General features: G+C 39.9%; 1 protein-coding gene across 1 annotated transcript in view; it reads left to right on the forward strand.

Annotated features, from left to right (window-relative positions):
* The window catches only part of RIMKLB (ribosomal modification protein rimK like family member B), a 34,912-nt gene extending 19,103 nt beyond the window's left edge, over positions 1–15,809 (forward strand). The window contains exons 2-5 of the mRNA XM_086465334.1: positions 8,604–8,834; positions 10,741–10,827; positions 13,697–13,900; positions 15,346–15,809. Of these exons, the coding sequence (XP_086321460.1) occupies positions 8,604–8,834; positions 10,741–10,827; positions 13,697–13,900; positions 15,346–15,809 (986 nt within the window). The remainder of the gene's footprint in view (positions 1–8,603; positions 8,835–10,740; positions 10,828–13,696; positions 13,901–15,345) is intronic.
* Positions 15,810–16,128: the final 319 nt, after the last annotated feature.

Below are 16,128 nucleotides of genomic sequence, written 5' to 3' on the forward strand. Positions count from 1 at the left end.
TTTTTGGAATGCCAGGGCAAAACTCAGGTCTTACGACTCTGCAACAGCAATATTAAGTGAAAACATGATAAAATTCTTCCTAACATAAAATGCAAACCACTGCTGAAAGAAATGGTCCTGCTGTTCCCTCACACATTAAGCATTCCCATTGCTTCCCTTGCAGTGTAATGACTTCATGACTGCTCTGTGAGCAGAGTTATCTAGTTATCAAATGCAAAAATAATCACTGATTTCCTTTTTCTCTCTCTTTTTTTTTTTTTTTTTTTCCCCTCCTTTTTTTCCCCCTCCTCTCAGAGCAACAAGCTGATCTGACTTCCTGTGTGGTTCTATGATCACTAGGTCTGATGCAAAGTGAGAATTAGGAGTATGGGGGTACGGGAGATGAGATGACTTCTTTTTGTTGCACCACACAGTTGAACCAGGTTAAATAAAACATGAAACTGCATATTTTATTTGAACAGTTCTGTTTTCTGGAGTCTTATCCATGTTTTATGAGGTCTGCGAACATAAAAGGGTTTCTATGTTATCTTTAGGGAAGACCAACACCTTATGGCATGCTCTGGACGTTTCTGGAGAAACTGCATTAACGCCCCCAAATTCATCAGTGTTCTTCACGCTGCTTTTAAGCAGATGAGGTTACTGAAGCTATGGCACAGCATTTCCACTCCCATGGTCTACACATTCAGACTTTGAATCAGTATGTTAGCACTGGAACAGCCTCACTATTACTGATGTGCAAGCTTTCCATAATTGTGGATTCTATTGTTCACCATCTGTTACTGTTGAATTTGGGAATTGTAATCATGCATCAAAAAGGCATTACTTGTTTTAATAAATGTATAGTGTTAATATATTACAAACCCTTTCTTGCAGCAAACTTCTGAGCTTAAAATTTGAAATTGCTTTGCAGCCTTTAACACAATTGGTCATTGAGGAGAACACAAGAAGTTTATAAAGCAAATAGGAAAAGTGCTGTGTTAGAACCTCTTTTAAATTCCTTTTGAGAGCTTCATTTCATATAGAGTTTCTTAAACGTTGCTTTTCCCCGTTACCTTTTTGTATTTTGCATTTATAGTTCTCTTTCTTCTAGCCAAGAGTTTTTTCTTTCCTTTTAGAGAAGAAACTAATGGCTAAAAGATAATAAAAGATTTTAAATGCTTTTGGGTCTATTTTTTTTTTTTTTTTCTTCTTACTAAGGTTAGACTGTCTTGGTTTTGTCTGTTTTTGATTGAGATTTCTTATTTCTTCAAGAAAGCTAAAGTTACTTTAAGCATGCTGCAACAAACTTAGTATTGGTGGCTGATGAACCAAATAATAATCTCTCAAATCCTGGTCTACTTCAGAAGTGACCTGAAAGATTTTAAGATGCAGGAAATTTAAGACGGTGGTCTAGAATTAATTTGTGTTTGTAATACACCTTTTACTTTGTATTTGGGTCCATTCACTTAACATTTATGCATGACTCTAAAGATGTGCTAGTGGATTGGGATGATAAGCAAACAATGTATTGTGACTAGAAACATAGCTCAGAAACACAGATCTAGCCATAATCAGTCTGCTTAGTATTGACTTAGTGACGTATACATAAAGGCGCCTGGTCTGTTTCCCCCTGGTGCCCAGAAAGAATCCCTAATCCAGAATGGCCATAATCACTTTGAGCATTGTCGTCCTTCCCAAGTTTTTCACCGTTTTTCAGTAGCCTGTGCATTTCCAAGAATGATTCCATGTTCTTCATGGGGAAGGGAAGAGGTCCTCTGAGTCCAGGAAGTGACATGAAGTAGAGCTGGTTTAAACTTGGGTACCTGCTTGCTTTCAGTTAGGAGCTGTAGCAGTGGCCTTTTGTGAAAGTTTTCACAATGCTTGCGTTAGGATTTTACGAATTGAAGCTGAAGCTGCTCCTCTTTATTTCTCTGTTTCAGAATAGAATGGCATAGTACTGTTCTAGAGAGATCAGTTTTGTCTCTGCTACATGTGATTTCATTTGAACTGCTGAGCTATGGAAATGTATCTTGGCAAGAACGCCTTTTTGGTGAAGTTTGTGTGGAGAAGGAAATTTGAGTTATATTAAACCTGTGGTGTTAAATGCCAGCACTTGTTAATTTGCTTTAAAAAACTAATAAGTAGGATAACAACATATTGCAGCAAGCTTTTGAGTATACAGTATTTTGTTCATGTTAATTGTACTTTTGTTAATAATTCCTAAATTCTGCCACTCTCGGCAGAATGTATGTTCAAAGTATGCCGAGTTTGAAAAATTTTAGAGATCTACTTCTGTTTGCTGAGTTTGGTGAGGGAACGCATGTCTTGTTACTGCCAGTAATCTGCTGTTAAAGTTAGGGGCATTTCCCTTTTGAGCTTTAAGCTTGCTTTCTTACGGCAATTAGGATCAAACACATTTAATTCTCTGCAAGTAAACTGTAAGTAATTATTAAACGCTTTAGAACTTTAATACAAATATTATGCAGCATCTTGTGGCTGACAAATATCAGGAGGATGAGTAAACCAGAAATAGTAATGCACTGTTTTGAGAGCAGGAGTGAGTCTAGATTTGTAGAAAAATTCAGTGATTTTTTGTTAGAACAACTGATTAATTGGGAAAAGCAGGTAGCAGAATGTGATGTCCTCAAAATACTAGGAAAAGTTTGCATGTTGGAAGGCTAACCTGTTTTTCCCAGCTGAATAAGTTGAATTCATTATAGCCTGCTTGCTGAGTGACTGTTCATTTGGGAAACGTTAGCAACTCCGTGGATGGATGGATGAATAAATTGTTAGAACAAAGCTGAGAGAGCTGGAGGCTTTCAGTATAGTGTACAGATCTCTGAGGAAAAATCTGGGTAATATTTTGAAAGTTCTCAGTCCCTGTTAGCTCCTGTTGGGTATGTGATAAGAGCTGGTGTATATTTAGTGCTTTTGAAAATTCAATTGAAATTTTATTTTTTGGAATGCTGCATGCACAATGACCATGCATCATGCCACTTGTACGCTGTGCCTGTGTTCCACATACTGGATCTGTCTGAATACTGAAACACTTTTTTCCCTGGTTTGTTTTACTTACATTTTTCAGAGCAGTTGGCATTTATTACGGGCTTTGCCAGAGACAGAGGCAGTCACTGAAGTTAAATTCTTCTGAGAGGTGGCTGCTTGTGGCAGCTGTGGCCACAGAGGCAAGGATTCCTTTTGTAGCTATCCATGCTGTACAAGGAATAATTTAACTTTCTTATCACATTTGGGCACTTCTCATAGTCACACAGTTCTCAGATACCAGTTTGAAAGAAGAAGGCTTAATGACTAAAATGTTTTATTTTGCTACATTGGCAGCGCTGAATAGGGAACTTCTGCAAACCCACCTTTTGCTTATCGTTCCTGCTCTTCTGGTCCATTTGTTCAGAAACCTGATATGATAGGTCATGAACTTCCATGGGTAGCAAGGCAGTTATCAGTTGTCTTGAGGCACAGATTGAAAGGGTGTTTTTTTATCATGGAAACTTGTTTACTGATTTAGGTTTTCCTAACGTACGTGTAGAAGTAAAAGTAAATGTAGTATTTCTCCCTGAGAAAGTTTCTTCTTCATCACTCTTATGTCAGTGCCTATTGCGTTTCTTCCCCAGGCCCTACCTTCTGGCATTTCCAGCTACTTTAGTCTTTTAATCTATCGTAGTCTAACAATGAATAGTGATGAATCAAATTGCATAAAACTAGAAGCTTGATGTCAGTAATTTGATTTACATGTAAGCCTACCCAGATCTCCTCCTGCTTGTGTATTAAATACTTTAAGCGTTTAGCTTTGTATCATACTATTTTATTGAAGAAATTTGCTGTGTTTCTTACAGTCACATGTTGTACTTGAAGACCTGAATTTGACTCCTAAGTACTTTGTGGTCTTGGTGACTCAGTTGCTTTTTTTGACTGTTTTCCAAAATGATAATTTGGAATGAAAATACTTTTATAAATTTATTTGATATTACTGAGATTTATTTTTTGGTAAAAAAAGCCTGATGTTTGCTATAATGAGAGCTATAAAAGCTCTCTATTTTTGATGTCCTTGCACATCTTCGAGGTTTTAGACTTGCCTCCTGAAACCATGTTCCTTCTGTGAAAACATTTGCATTATTGCAGCTGAAAGGACAATTGTTCATAACATGCAAACTGGACATGAGATACTGCTTCGCAGCAGCTATTAATCTGCTGATGAACTGATTCTTCTAGATATTGGAAGGGATTTGTGTAGAGTGCAAACTGAAGAGAGTGAGTTTCAGAAATGTCTAGTGATTTAAAAAGCTGCTTGGATGTGAATTAAGATGTTCAGAAGAGGCACACAGTTTCTTGAAATTTTGATCCTTTTTAGCTGTCCATAATGCCATCAATGCAGAAGTGCTTCTTGGAGTTTCTGAAGCACAAGAAAGTAGGATAACTGGGTAGATGAAGCACCAGTGCTTATGGATTGCAAAAGGTGTGAGGCTGCACTTTTAAGAATTTGTGTGTTGTGGTTGTGATTGACTGACTTGCAGAAGTGTGTTTGGCTTGCAAGCTTTATGGGATATTGTTACAATGCCTGTATTTGCGCACTTAGCTTGTCCCAGTTGTGCAGTGAGAGTCATTATTGTAGAACCCCTTCACTGAGGCTTAAGTTCAAGAATTTTGCCTTTGTTTTGCTGTAGGGTGGGAACAAGTACATAGTCGGCTTAGGAGTCTTAGCTGATGGGCAGCAACTTGTCAGGATAACTGAGTGTTTTTGTATGTCTGTATTTTGAGGCATTTAATTTGGAATGTGTGCTACCTAAATGATAACTCTCTTAAGATGAGGCTTTTTAATTGAGAAATTGTGATCGTGAGAGAAATTTGTCATAGGGAAGAAGACAGAAGGTGCTAAAAAAACCCCTACATGCATGAATGAGGGCTGGGAAGTTCCAGAATATTGTGTTTTTTCCAAAGTTTATGCATTCACCCTAAAATTGTACTAAAACAGGTTGTCAAGAGGCAACTCATTCTGAGTGTCTTGCTATGCAGATAGGCTCTACCATGTTAGATGTTACTGTCTCAAGAACTTCCTTAGGGTATAGATACATATCTCCTGATCTCACTGTTAACAGCAGTAGAAGTTTCTGCCTCTTTCTTCTGTCTTCACTAGAGTTTCATGCTGTGTCCATTTTCTGTGGAGTTCATAGGTTCATGTGGTGGCTTCTAATCTGTTTGGGTCTAAATATGCCTTTTTAGCAGAGACCAGTTACTTTGCACTTTGAGCTTACCTGCTGTTCTTTGGGAATCAAGCAGCAGGACTGGTTGGGCCAACTGATGGGGAATCATGCGTTTACCCACTCAGTTCTATCATGGTCTGCTTTGAGCTGCTTTGAGAGAAACTTGAGGCTTTTCGGCTTTATTTGAGGGATGTGATGTAACTGGTCAAGTTCATTTGCAGGTGATTACAGTTTGCATTGCAAAAAGTCCTTTTGCACTTTCCTCCATATACTGTGATCTTTGGTGTATAATGTTAAAGGTCTACCATTTTTCATTTTGGAGATTTTTCATTTTGGAGATTTTAGTCTTGCAGAGGAGGAACAAAGAAAACTGGTACTGGTAGAAAGAACAGGTCTTGCTCAAGTATAGGATTTTATAGTGTGATATTCCAACTCAGGAGTCTTCATCTCATAGGGCCAAAGAATACCCGGATGTTTTATGATAACCTAAGAAATTCCTCCCAAGGCACTGGTAAAACAGTTTTTACATGTTGATAAAGTTCACAATAAGATAAGCATGAAATCTCACTTTCCTGGGTCTCAGTGTTGGTACTTCAAAAGGACTGTATAGCTGTCTGTTTGCTGTGTCTATAATTTCATCGGCATCCACTGAGAAAGCCAAGAAATGCACCAACTTGTTATTTGTCAGGGTGCTTCTGTATGATTTGAACATCTGCCTTCTGCATGTTTGTGAAGTCGGTTCATTGTCCACAGGCTTCTGTGAATGTAACTCACTGCTACTGTTCTGGGACCAGGATGGTACTATTACTGCAAAGGAAAGAGAGTTTATCTCCATTTTTTTAAAAAAAAGTTCGATTACCTCTTAACCACTCTTTAAGTAATGTCTCTAACGTATCTTTTTTTCCCTTTCTCCCTCTTTGCATTCATGAGTTGATTCTTTGGAAAAGAAATTAATTGTATGCATTAATATCTTCTGTGTTACTGCTTTCAGCACATCATAGTGAATAAATACTATTTTATCAGCCCACGCGGCAATAATGACTATTAACCTGATTGTTAACTGCTGGGTCTTAGATGGAATGCTGAATGCAAGCCTGTTCCAAAATGGCAGAATCTGGCTTTCCTTTTTACTGTAATAAAGCTGCTTCTGTTTGCAGCACTGTGTTGCTGGGAAACTGCAGCTAATTTTTATGGCGCATGTCAGTAGTAGTGCTTCAAATTATACATTTCATTGAGTAGCTCTTCTCTTTGTTTGTAAACTGTCTTCTATGAGGGGAGAGAAATCTTTTTTTTGTTCTGGGGAGAACAGTATCCAGACCAGAGGAGATGATTGAATCTGGAACAAAAGCTCAGATTGTTCTGTTGATAACATCATTGTACTTCCAAAGTCACTCCAGGGGGGGATGGTGGCCTGGCTGAATTTACACCAGTCTGATAGTCAAGTCTAATGCAGGTATTCAGGAGAATTCCAGGTCAGGCATACACATCTCCTCAACTGCTGTTTTTCAGACTCCCTGGTAAAAAACTTCAGCATGTGGTGTGGCTTAAAAGCTAAACAACAAAATAGACTCTGAGAGTTTCTGAATTAGAAAACCGTGTGGTTTTGGTTCACACAAAGACAGTGGCAATTTTGGGGCTCTGTGGGAAAATACAGTCCTTTTTAAAATGATTGTTACACAGCTTGCACGTGGGTCAGGACATGCATACAATTACAGTGGGAAAAAGTGGGTGGAATTGGGTGTGCACCTAAATGAGAAAATACATGTGTAAGGTGGAATCTAATAAGTTAAAAATCTTTTGCTTGCTGAATCTGTACTCCTCTTCTGGCTAAAGGAGATGGTAGTCCATTTCCTGATGTTCTGCTTAGGTTTTTAGCAGTGTCTTGTTGTTTAATCTTGCTTGAGATACCTCTATAAAGTGGTGTGTGTGTGTGTCTGAAGCCTGCTTGCTTAAACACGCAAGTCATGTCAGCTGCAATGCGGCAGTGCTTGGTGCTAATGAGGTGAGCAGCCAGAGCACCCGTCTGCTTATGTTTTCTCATCTCTGTGCAATTATGGCAATGGGGATTGGAAAAAGGGATTTGTATTGGATATGGTTCTGTTTTGGCCTTTCCAGAGTGTGGTTCTGCCCAGTCCTCCTGAGGACTGGGCAGCATATTTCTACTTCCATTTTGGCAGTTAGGTGGTTGCTTCATTATATTTAAGGCAAGCTCTAAAATACATCCTGGTTGGGAGAAGAAAAGAAAGCGCTAAGTACAGAGAGGACACGCTCCCTTCTCCACACACACACACAAACAAACACAGCGCCCCCCCCCCCCTTAATTCTAATGCATCTTGAAATGAAATATGTTGTGAAATGTTGCCTGGCAATATGTGTCTTCAGGTTGAGTAGATGCAAGTCTGTATTTGAAAAGTAACATATTTGGAGTAGAGCTAATCAGGTAATTAATTTCGGTTAGATCTGGATAGTTACAGCTGGCCTCTGCTCTGTGATTTCTCAGCTCACCTTCCTTCCTTTTTTAACCCTTGAGGTGCTGACACCACCGGGAGCTCTGTATTTTATGCTGAAGTCAGAAAGTTTTACTTTGAACATAAGGCAAATAAAGTGAATATCAAATCCTATTTGTCTTTTTCCATCCTCACATGCCAGACTGTCTTCATTGAGCATGATGCTTTCCCATCCAGTCCTATCGTATTCCCATTCCTGCAGCCTGTCTTTCAGTGTTTCTTTTCCAGAGACATAGTCTGTATAACTATGGTTTTACAGATATAGGTCATGATTAAGTAACACATTGGTCTTGGTGGCAAAGCTGACTTTCCTTCTAGTTCCTGCCTTAATGTCACAGGGTGCTACCCTGTTAACTGATAAAGTTATTTCTGAGTAGTTACTTAGTATAAATCAGATTGTCGAAATTGTCTGTGTTAAAAATACAGCTTTTTTTTTTTTTTTTTAAGGGTCATATCTAATCTCTGTTACTTTGTCAATATGTTGTGTAACATGATACCACAAACAGAGAGATCAATACAGCTAGTACTGGGAAAGGTTGAACTGTATCATGTAGGCAAGAACCAGCAGTGGAAGGCAGGAACCTCCTGAGCTATTGATACTGCTGAAGTGAATGTAGTGTGCTGCGAACATCCATAGAAGGGATGATGTGTCAGCCTACGAAAACACGTCCTTCACTCTGGAAATGAGCCCAAGACTGTGTGCCCTAATACAGTGTGTTCTTTGTGTAGTCCTAGTTTAAAGTGGGTTAAGAGTGACATGTATGAAACAGCACAACTGGTGAGAGATGCATTTTTGGGAGAGTTGCACTGTTTTGATGCTCACTGTTGAAGCCTAGTGTCTCTGTGGTGATCACATACAGATCTTGGAGTTGACTGGGATGTTTTTCTCTTCCTTCTTTAGGTCTCCGGGTGAATGGGGAGCTCATTACTGCTTACCCACAAGTGGTGGTTGTGCGGGTACCAACACCTTGGGTCCAGAGTGACAGCGATATCACAGTCCTTCGCCACCTAGAGAAGATGGGCTGTCGATTGATGAATCGTCCCCAGGCCATCCTCAACTGTGTCAACAAGTTCTGGACATTTCAAGAACTTGCTGGTCATGGCGTGCCTCTTCCAGATACTTTTTCATATGGTAAGGCTTTTGGATCAGAAGGATGGCATAGTTGCCTACCGTAATTTATGCTTTTGCAGTGCAAAAGATATGAGTCAAGTTTTGGAAATACATAGAATTAAGTAGCATTAGGCTAGTTCCACAGATAAGTCTTCAGTAACCAGAAAAGGAAATTAAAGTTACAACACTCAGATTCTGTTTTTTGGTTTGAGAAGAGTACTTTAACTGTACTTCAGCCTCCCAAGCAACTAACTTTGGCTGTTACTACTAAAACACTTCGAACACTTTTCTAGTTCCCTGAGACAAGAACTTGGGAAACTAAATGTCATAGGATACTATAAAGATCTAGACTTTGGTAAAACCTGAAAGTAGATTAAACTTCTGTATGAACAAAAATATTTGCAAATGTATTAGTTACTGTGAAAGGACAAGAAGAGTACAGGCCCTCATGTTCAACTTTTAACAACTGTTTGGGGTTTGTTTCCCACCAGAACAGTTAATTATTAATTTTTCTTGTGCCTGCCTCTGGAGTCTGTGGTTCCTGTCAGAGTGCTAGGTTAGAGGAACCATTTGTCTGAGCTACCCTGATGCTATTTCTGTTTTTAATTACAATATATTAAAGAATTGAAGATACCTCTCAGCCTTCCTTTCCTTCTTGGGAAATACCAGTGCTTTCCTCCCCTTTGTGTGGTTGCACCAATAGGCTTTTGTAATGGGAACTTGATAAAAACACGAACAAACTTGACAAAACCAAAACCATGGGCTTACATCAATTAATATGAATTACTATTTCCATCACTTACTGTGAAAACACATTGGAGAAGCAGCATACCCTTTTTTTATAGATGTGATTGAGCTCTTTGAGAAAGGAATGAGCTTTTTATTTTTTGGGGGGGAAGAGGAGACCAAGAATGATGGGATAATTGCAGAACATCTTGCTGGTTCATAACTCCCTGCCACTTCTTTTAATGCCTGCCTTTAGAATTTGACAGAAGTATGACCTTTTTTCTTTTTTCTTTTTTTTTTTTTTTTAAAAAAATACAAGTATCAAGTTATCAGTGAGAGCTGATTTTGCCAAGAAAAACAGGATGTGCTGAATGACATGTTATTCCATGACATGCATTAAAATCCATGTCAGGGTAGTGATGGCTGCTTCTGGCTTTGTGACCAGTGTCTTGGCTTGACTTCGGCGCTTTACTGCACATGCTGTTAGAGGAATCTCATCCCTTTGTCTGCTGACTTTCTCTTCTGTATTTCTTGTACTGTGGTCAGCCTTCTGTGAATTGAACTGAACTCAAATAACCTTGAGATATCGACTACAATCATGTGAATGGTCATTAAAAGCTGCTCTCTAAGGTCCTTACAGATGCAATGAGACAAAAAGGTTGAAGTACTGCTTCAGGAAATAGGGAGAATGAGATGCAGGAGGCTTAACCCTTGGAAAGGGGGGAGGTGAAGTGACAAGACTTGGGTTGTTGCTGCTCTCTGGATTGTGCCTTGTCTCTGTGTTCCATGTTGCTTTCCTGGCTAGTAGTTTGGATGGAACTATTACTGGTGTTATGTCTGTGCTATTTTCCTGCTAGACATTTGAGAAGGTGGGAGTTGATAAAGTAAAAGGGATAAACTGGGACAAGACGGTAGAATCTGGACATTCAGATTTGGAAGATTGGATTGACCCTTTTGGGGTGGTGATCAAGAGGCCTTTGTCAACTTGTGTCTTCCATTTCAAAGGAAGTAGGAGTTAGTATCCCACAGATCACAAATGCCTTCAAAGTCTGATCATGCTCCATGACCAAGTTCCTCTTAACTGATAGTTTTTTCTGCATTATCTAAGCTGTAAGGGTGGGAGGAATGTGTGGCAATTACATCCCCAATTTGGCCACACCGAATTGGTGGCATATAATGTTGTTGGTTTTCTTTTTGCCAGGTGGTCATGAGAATTTTGCCAAAATGATTGATGAGGCGGAAGTGCTGGAGTTCCCTATGGTGGTGAAGAACACGCGGGGTCACCGAGGTGGGTGTGAGGTCAGAGATGAGGGCAAGGAGTATTCTGAGCAGCACCCTTTAAGATTTTGTCTTGTCAAGGGATGATAGTTAAGAAGGTCTTCTATTAGGTGTTGGACTTTTTTGCGGTACATCTAAATTCTACCATCTGTCGACTTCTGATTGTTGAGTAGGCTGCCACACTGGGAAGCAGTTTAAGCAGAACCTAGTCTTGCAACAGCAGGGGGAATAGGGGTTCAAAATTATGGTGCATTGGTAACTTCTGTGAGGAGATCTTTGAACTGGAATAATGGAAGGTCTGGCCTTAGGGAAGTAAAGAGAAGACTACGTGGATTTTAGGGATGTTTCTGAATAGACGTAAAAAATGGAATCTTAGTTCATTCAGTCTTGATTTGGCCTTTTTTTCTACTTGACTTTGACTATAAGTAGGATTCTGATTTAAATAAAATCTCGTGTACTGTTTGTCAAACTGGATCTCTTTTTCAGAAAAATACCACTGACAGTGCTGGTGATAATATGGGAGGTTCAGGTTAAATTGTTCTGTTATCAGTCTTTTAAATGTTGAATATGAAACAATACATTAATTTCATTTAATGTTAGATAGTGATCTACTAAAGGAACCCAGGTTTAAAATCCATTTCAGAGGTTATTTGCACAGGAGGTTGCACTGTTTTTAATTTACTTTAAAACAATTTAATAAATACTAGGAATAAAAAGAAACTGAATCTAAAGTTTAGGCACATAAACCAGCAGTTACCTTAAAAGTATTACAAAAAGACACCACTTCTTCCTTCTTATTGTCTGTCAGTTTGTTCCCACTCTGTGCTGCTCTGCTGCATCTCCCCTGCTGGCATGAGTGTTTCTGTAGCCGTGTAGTAAATGGATTCAGGAACTGATGTTGGACGCATCTAGATGGGTTATTTTTACTTGGATTTATGCCTTGCATGCGTTATCATTTACTTGCACAAATGCTTGTGTTGATATAATGGAAGAGTGAGAGCAAAAGGCTGGGGCAGAGGAAGATCATACCTGCTTTTGTTGGCAGTAAGACCTGTTTATATGGTTTTAAAGTGCTTGTGGAGCTATGAAGCCAAGTTGGAATTTAACTTTGCAGCAAGCTGAATTTGACAACTGTGGAGTATCTGAGACGGTGGATTTGACTTGACGCTGCCTCTTGTTAAGATCTACTAAATAATAACACTAAATAATTACAGAGTTCGCAGCTATTGACTTTCTTTTCCCCTTTTTAGCCAGAATTAATGTAAATAGCGGTTTACAAGTTTTGCTTTAAGCACTTTAAATTTCAGGCATTTTAATGCAAATTTATGCACACTATGTATCATTTCACATTAAGAGAGTTGGGGAAACTTTTTCAAATTAATTGAAGAGTAGCCATTTGCAAATTGTATTTAAAGAAAACCAGGCAAACATGGTCATAGATATTGGCTGATCAATAAAAATCGTAATCTTTTAGGCCCATTTTCTCTGTAGTTTGTTGCTACTGTGTGTAGCAACACTACTGATGTGCTAATCTTATTGTTGCCAGGATGTCATGATGCTGCATAATTCCCAAGAACTGAGTAGTTCCCCTCCAAGGCATCATTTTTCCTGTCACATTTTAGGAATACAGCAGGATTATTAAACGCCTGTAGGAGAGCTAAAGTTGGGAATGGGAGGAAGCACATGGAAGTTTTTTTTCTTTCTTGTCATGATTTTTAAGCCTACATTCTGATATGCTGCTTGTGATGAGACATTCCATGCTCCTCAATTAGTGTTCTGTGTTATGGAGACCTTAAATCCCTGACGAAGCAGAGGCTGCTCCGGTTGGGCTTTGGAGCATTTGGAATTCTTCACACGTTATTTCTCCTAGTTCTGCTGCTGCTGCATTTCTGTTCCCTTAGTTAAGATAGCCAGTTTATCAATTGATTTGTAGTCTGTTAACATTGTAGCATAATTGAGTAACAGTTCTGCCACAAAAAAAATTGTGCAGCCTTATTGCAAAATGTAAATCTAATAGGACACCTGAAAGAGCCCTTAAGAAAGGGGAAGAGGAGTTGGGAATTAGATGGAAAGTGGTAGATCCTGTTTCAGGATTGACTTTCATCAGTATTAGTAAAATTGGAAAAAAACAAAGAAGTCTTTAGTGTCTCTAGAAATGAAGGGAAATTATATGTTTACTTGCAGAAAAGCTAGTGATTTCTAAAGTTTTTTCAAAATTGTAACACATTCCATTCATTTTATGTCTTGTGGAATCTTCTGCTAAATTATCTTGGATACTGTGGAGTCTAGTGATTTCCTCTGAATGTAGTTGTTCCACTGCAAAGCCTCATTCTGGAGTTGTGAGCTCTTGTAAGTATTGGAAAGAGCACTCAGCAACTTTGCACAGAGAAGTGGTTGATTCTGCAGAGGCACACTAGCAGCTTCAGAGTTCTTCGCTGCCTGGTGTTTAACACTTTCATGTCATTGCTTCTTGTGGTCAAAGCTATAGGCTGTGGGTCCAGACCTCATGGATGAACAAAACTGTGTTATTAGTTAAATGTCTGCTGCTCTTTAAGTATTTCTTCCTTTTTTCTCTCATTAAGGACTTGTGCCAAAAGGAGTTGAAATTAGAAGACCACCTCCTTTATGTAAAGCTGGTTTCTTTTTCTTCTTTTTTTTTTTTTTTTACTCCCTCATATGGCTCTTGGAACACTTAGAAGCACTGAAGTGGTGGAACACGGATGTCCACAGAAGAATTTGTAAATGGGTATAAGCTGCAGATGAGGCCTGTGAGAGTGGGCAGCATACTGGTCAGAGGCTTTAGTTCAATGCGCTGAATTATTGACGCAGCTCGAATCAGTAGCTTCTTCCAATCTTCTGGTGTTCTTTTCTTTATACAGGTAAAGCTGTGTTCCTGGCACGAGACAAGCACCATTTGGCAGACCTAAGCCATTTGATCCGTCATGATGCCCCTTACTTATTTCAAAAATATGTGAAAGAGTCCCATGGCAAGGATGTACGTGTCATCGTAGTGGGAGGCCGTGTGGTGGGCACCATGCTCCGCTGCTCAACAGATGGGAGGATGCAGAGTAACTGCTCACTTGGTAGGAAAAGCATTGTTCATAGTTTTGATCAGAATTTTTCAATCCAGTTGAAAAATCACTAACCCAACTGAAATAAGCTGCAGGTTTTATTTTATATTAATTATGCTTATTGTTGGGGGTTTACAAGGGAAGCTCAAGAGCGAGGATTGAGTGAGATGCGTGTTGAGCAAACACAGGAGGAGAGACAATCTCTGCCCAAGGTATTGGATGGAGAGGACAGATAAAAAGGAGGGGAAAGTTGTAGGAACACAAATGGAGCAACTGATGTGGTAGTGGCACCGTCATGGTAGTGCCATGTTATCATTCATTTCATCCTGTTAAGAGGAACAGAAAAAGAAGGAAGACAGAAGACAAGACTGAGGGAGGTGGAGGAGACAGCCAGTTGGCAAGAGGGTAGGAGAGAGTGTTAAGGGAGGAATCTGTGGAAGGCAATAAACAGTTGGATTGCATTGTGCAGTTGCTGTGCTGCCTTAAGTCTGTCAGGCTCCTTCCTGCAACCTTTTTCCCCAAAGACTGTGTCTGGGAAGAAGAGGAAGGTTACTGCATTGATTGTCATATACTCAGAACTGAGTTTCTCCGTAGCTTTGAGTGTAGGACAGGGCATTCTGAGGAGAAGGAGGAAGGAGGGTTGAGGTTGCCTGGCTGAAACTGTACTGAACCTGAGCAGGGATGGGGTAAAATGTGTTCATGTGTAGTACAGTTTTGGTTAGTCACAGTGCCCGAAATACTTGACAGGTTTTAGTTACTACTTGATGCTGAGGAAATACAGCCTGAAAGATTTTTCTGCTAAATGTTTTTTTGTTAGTTATTGTTTGGGTTTTTTTAAACTTAATTGTTGTGATAGATGAAGTCTGAGGTGGTTAATACTTAGATGATGGACTGTGAACTGGACCAGCTGAGGTTCAGACACAAATGCTCCCTAATTCTTGCTTTAGACAGTAACGTGTGATAGCAAATTGACAGGGACATGAGCAGACAATAATGTCTTAACCCCCATCTCCCTCAATTAAATCTGCTAGAGCTGTAGCCTTACCAGGAATGCTTGGTTTAATTTTGTTGAAAGATTTCTTGTGATAACTTACAAATATGTATGGAACGCCTCTACCTTAGAAGGAACAAGGGTGGTTTGTTAGGTCATCTTTTTAATATCCCAGAGTCTTAAAAATGTATGATATCTTTCTTGACTAAAAAGTCAGCACTTAACTGTTTTTTAAACAGGTCATGATCTTGACCTGCCTTTGGCAGGTCAGAATCTTTTGAAATCCTGCTGTGGCTTCAAGTTCATTAGCAGTCACTGTGGAAAGGCGATTGCTTTCTGAGTCATCAGCAGTATACTTGCAGGCTCGCTTTGGAGCTTCCTAACCAAAAAGCACCAGCCAGTTGAGAAGGATGTCAGTCACCTGTGACCAGACCACAGACAGCAAGTTTTTCTTCACTATTTCCAGGTGGTGTAGGGATGATGTGCTCACTGAGCGAACAAGGCAAGCAGTTGGCAGTCCAAGTGTCAAACATCCTGGGGATGGACGTATGCGGCATTGACCTGCTGATGAAGGACGACGGTTCATTCTACGTGTGCGAGGCCAATGCAAATGTAGGTTTCATTGCCTTTGACAAGGCTTGTAATCTAGATGTAGCTGGTATCATAGCGGACTATGCCGCTTCTCTCCTTACCCCCGGTCGCTTGACGCGGCGCATGTCCTTGCTCTCTGTGGTGTCCACGGCAAGCGAGACTAGCGAGCCAGAGCTGGGCCCTCCAGCTAGTGCCGCTGTCGACAATATGAGTGCTAGCTCCAGCTCTGTCGACAGCGACCCTGAGACCACGGAGAGAGAGTTGCTCACCAAGCTCCCGGGGGCTCTATTCAACATGAACCAGCTATTAGCCAATGAGATCAAACTCCTTGTGGAGTGATGCCACATGTAAATAGATGACCAACAGAACTCTCTCCTGTAAATTTTTTTTAAATGAACTTGCAATGCTGTTTATCAGAGAAGCTCAGAGGAATGAGGAAAGGGGGGGGACGTCAATCAAAAGAGCAAGAGTGAAAGGCATGCGTGCCGTGATTGCTGCCCCTACTTTTTTGCAGAACATAAAATTGTGTTCATTCTTCAGTATCAGTTTTCTAATGAAGATGCTCAGTTCACAATCTAAGTGTGAATTTTATTTGGATGTTGCTTTGGTCCCCAGATGTATTGCAGTTCATGTGTGTTCACAGGCAAGCAGTAAGCTG

This window comes from Leptosomus discolor, chromosome 1, assembly GCF_034619465.1.
Source record: "Leptosomus discolor isolate bLepDis1 chromosome 1, bLepDis1.hap2, whole genome shotgun sequence".
Lineage (NCBI taxonomy): Eukaryota > Metazoa > Chordata > Aves > Leptosomiformes > Leptosomidae > Leptosomus > Leptosomus discolor.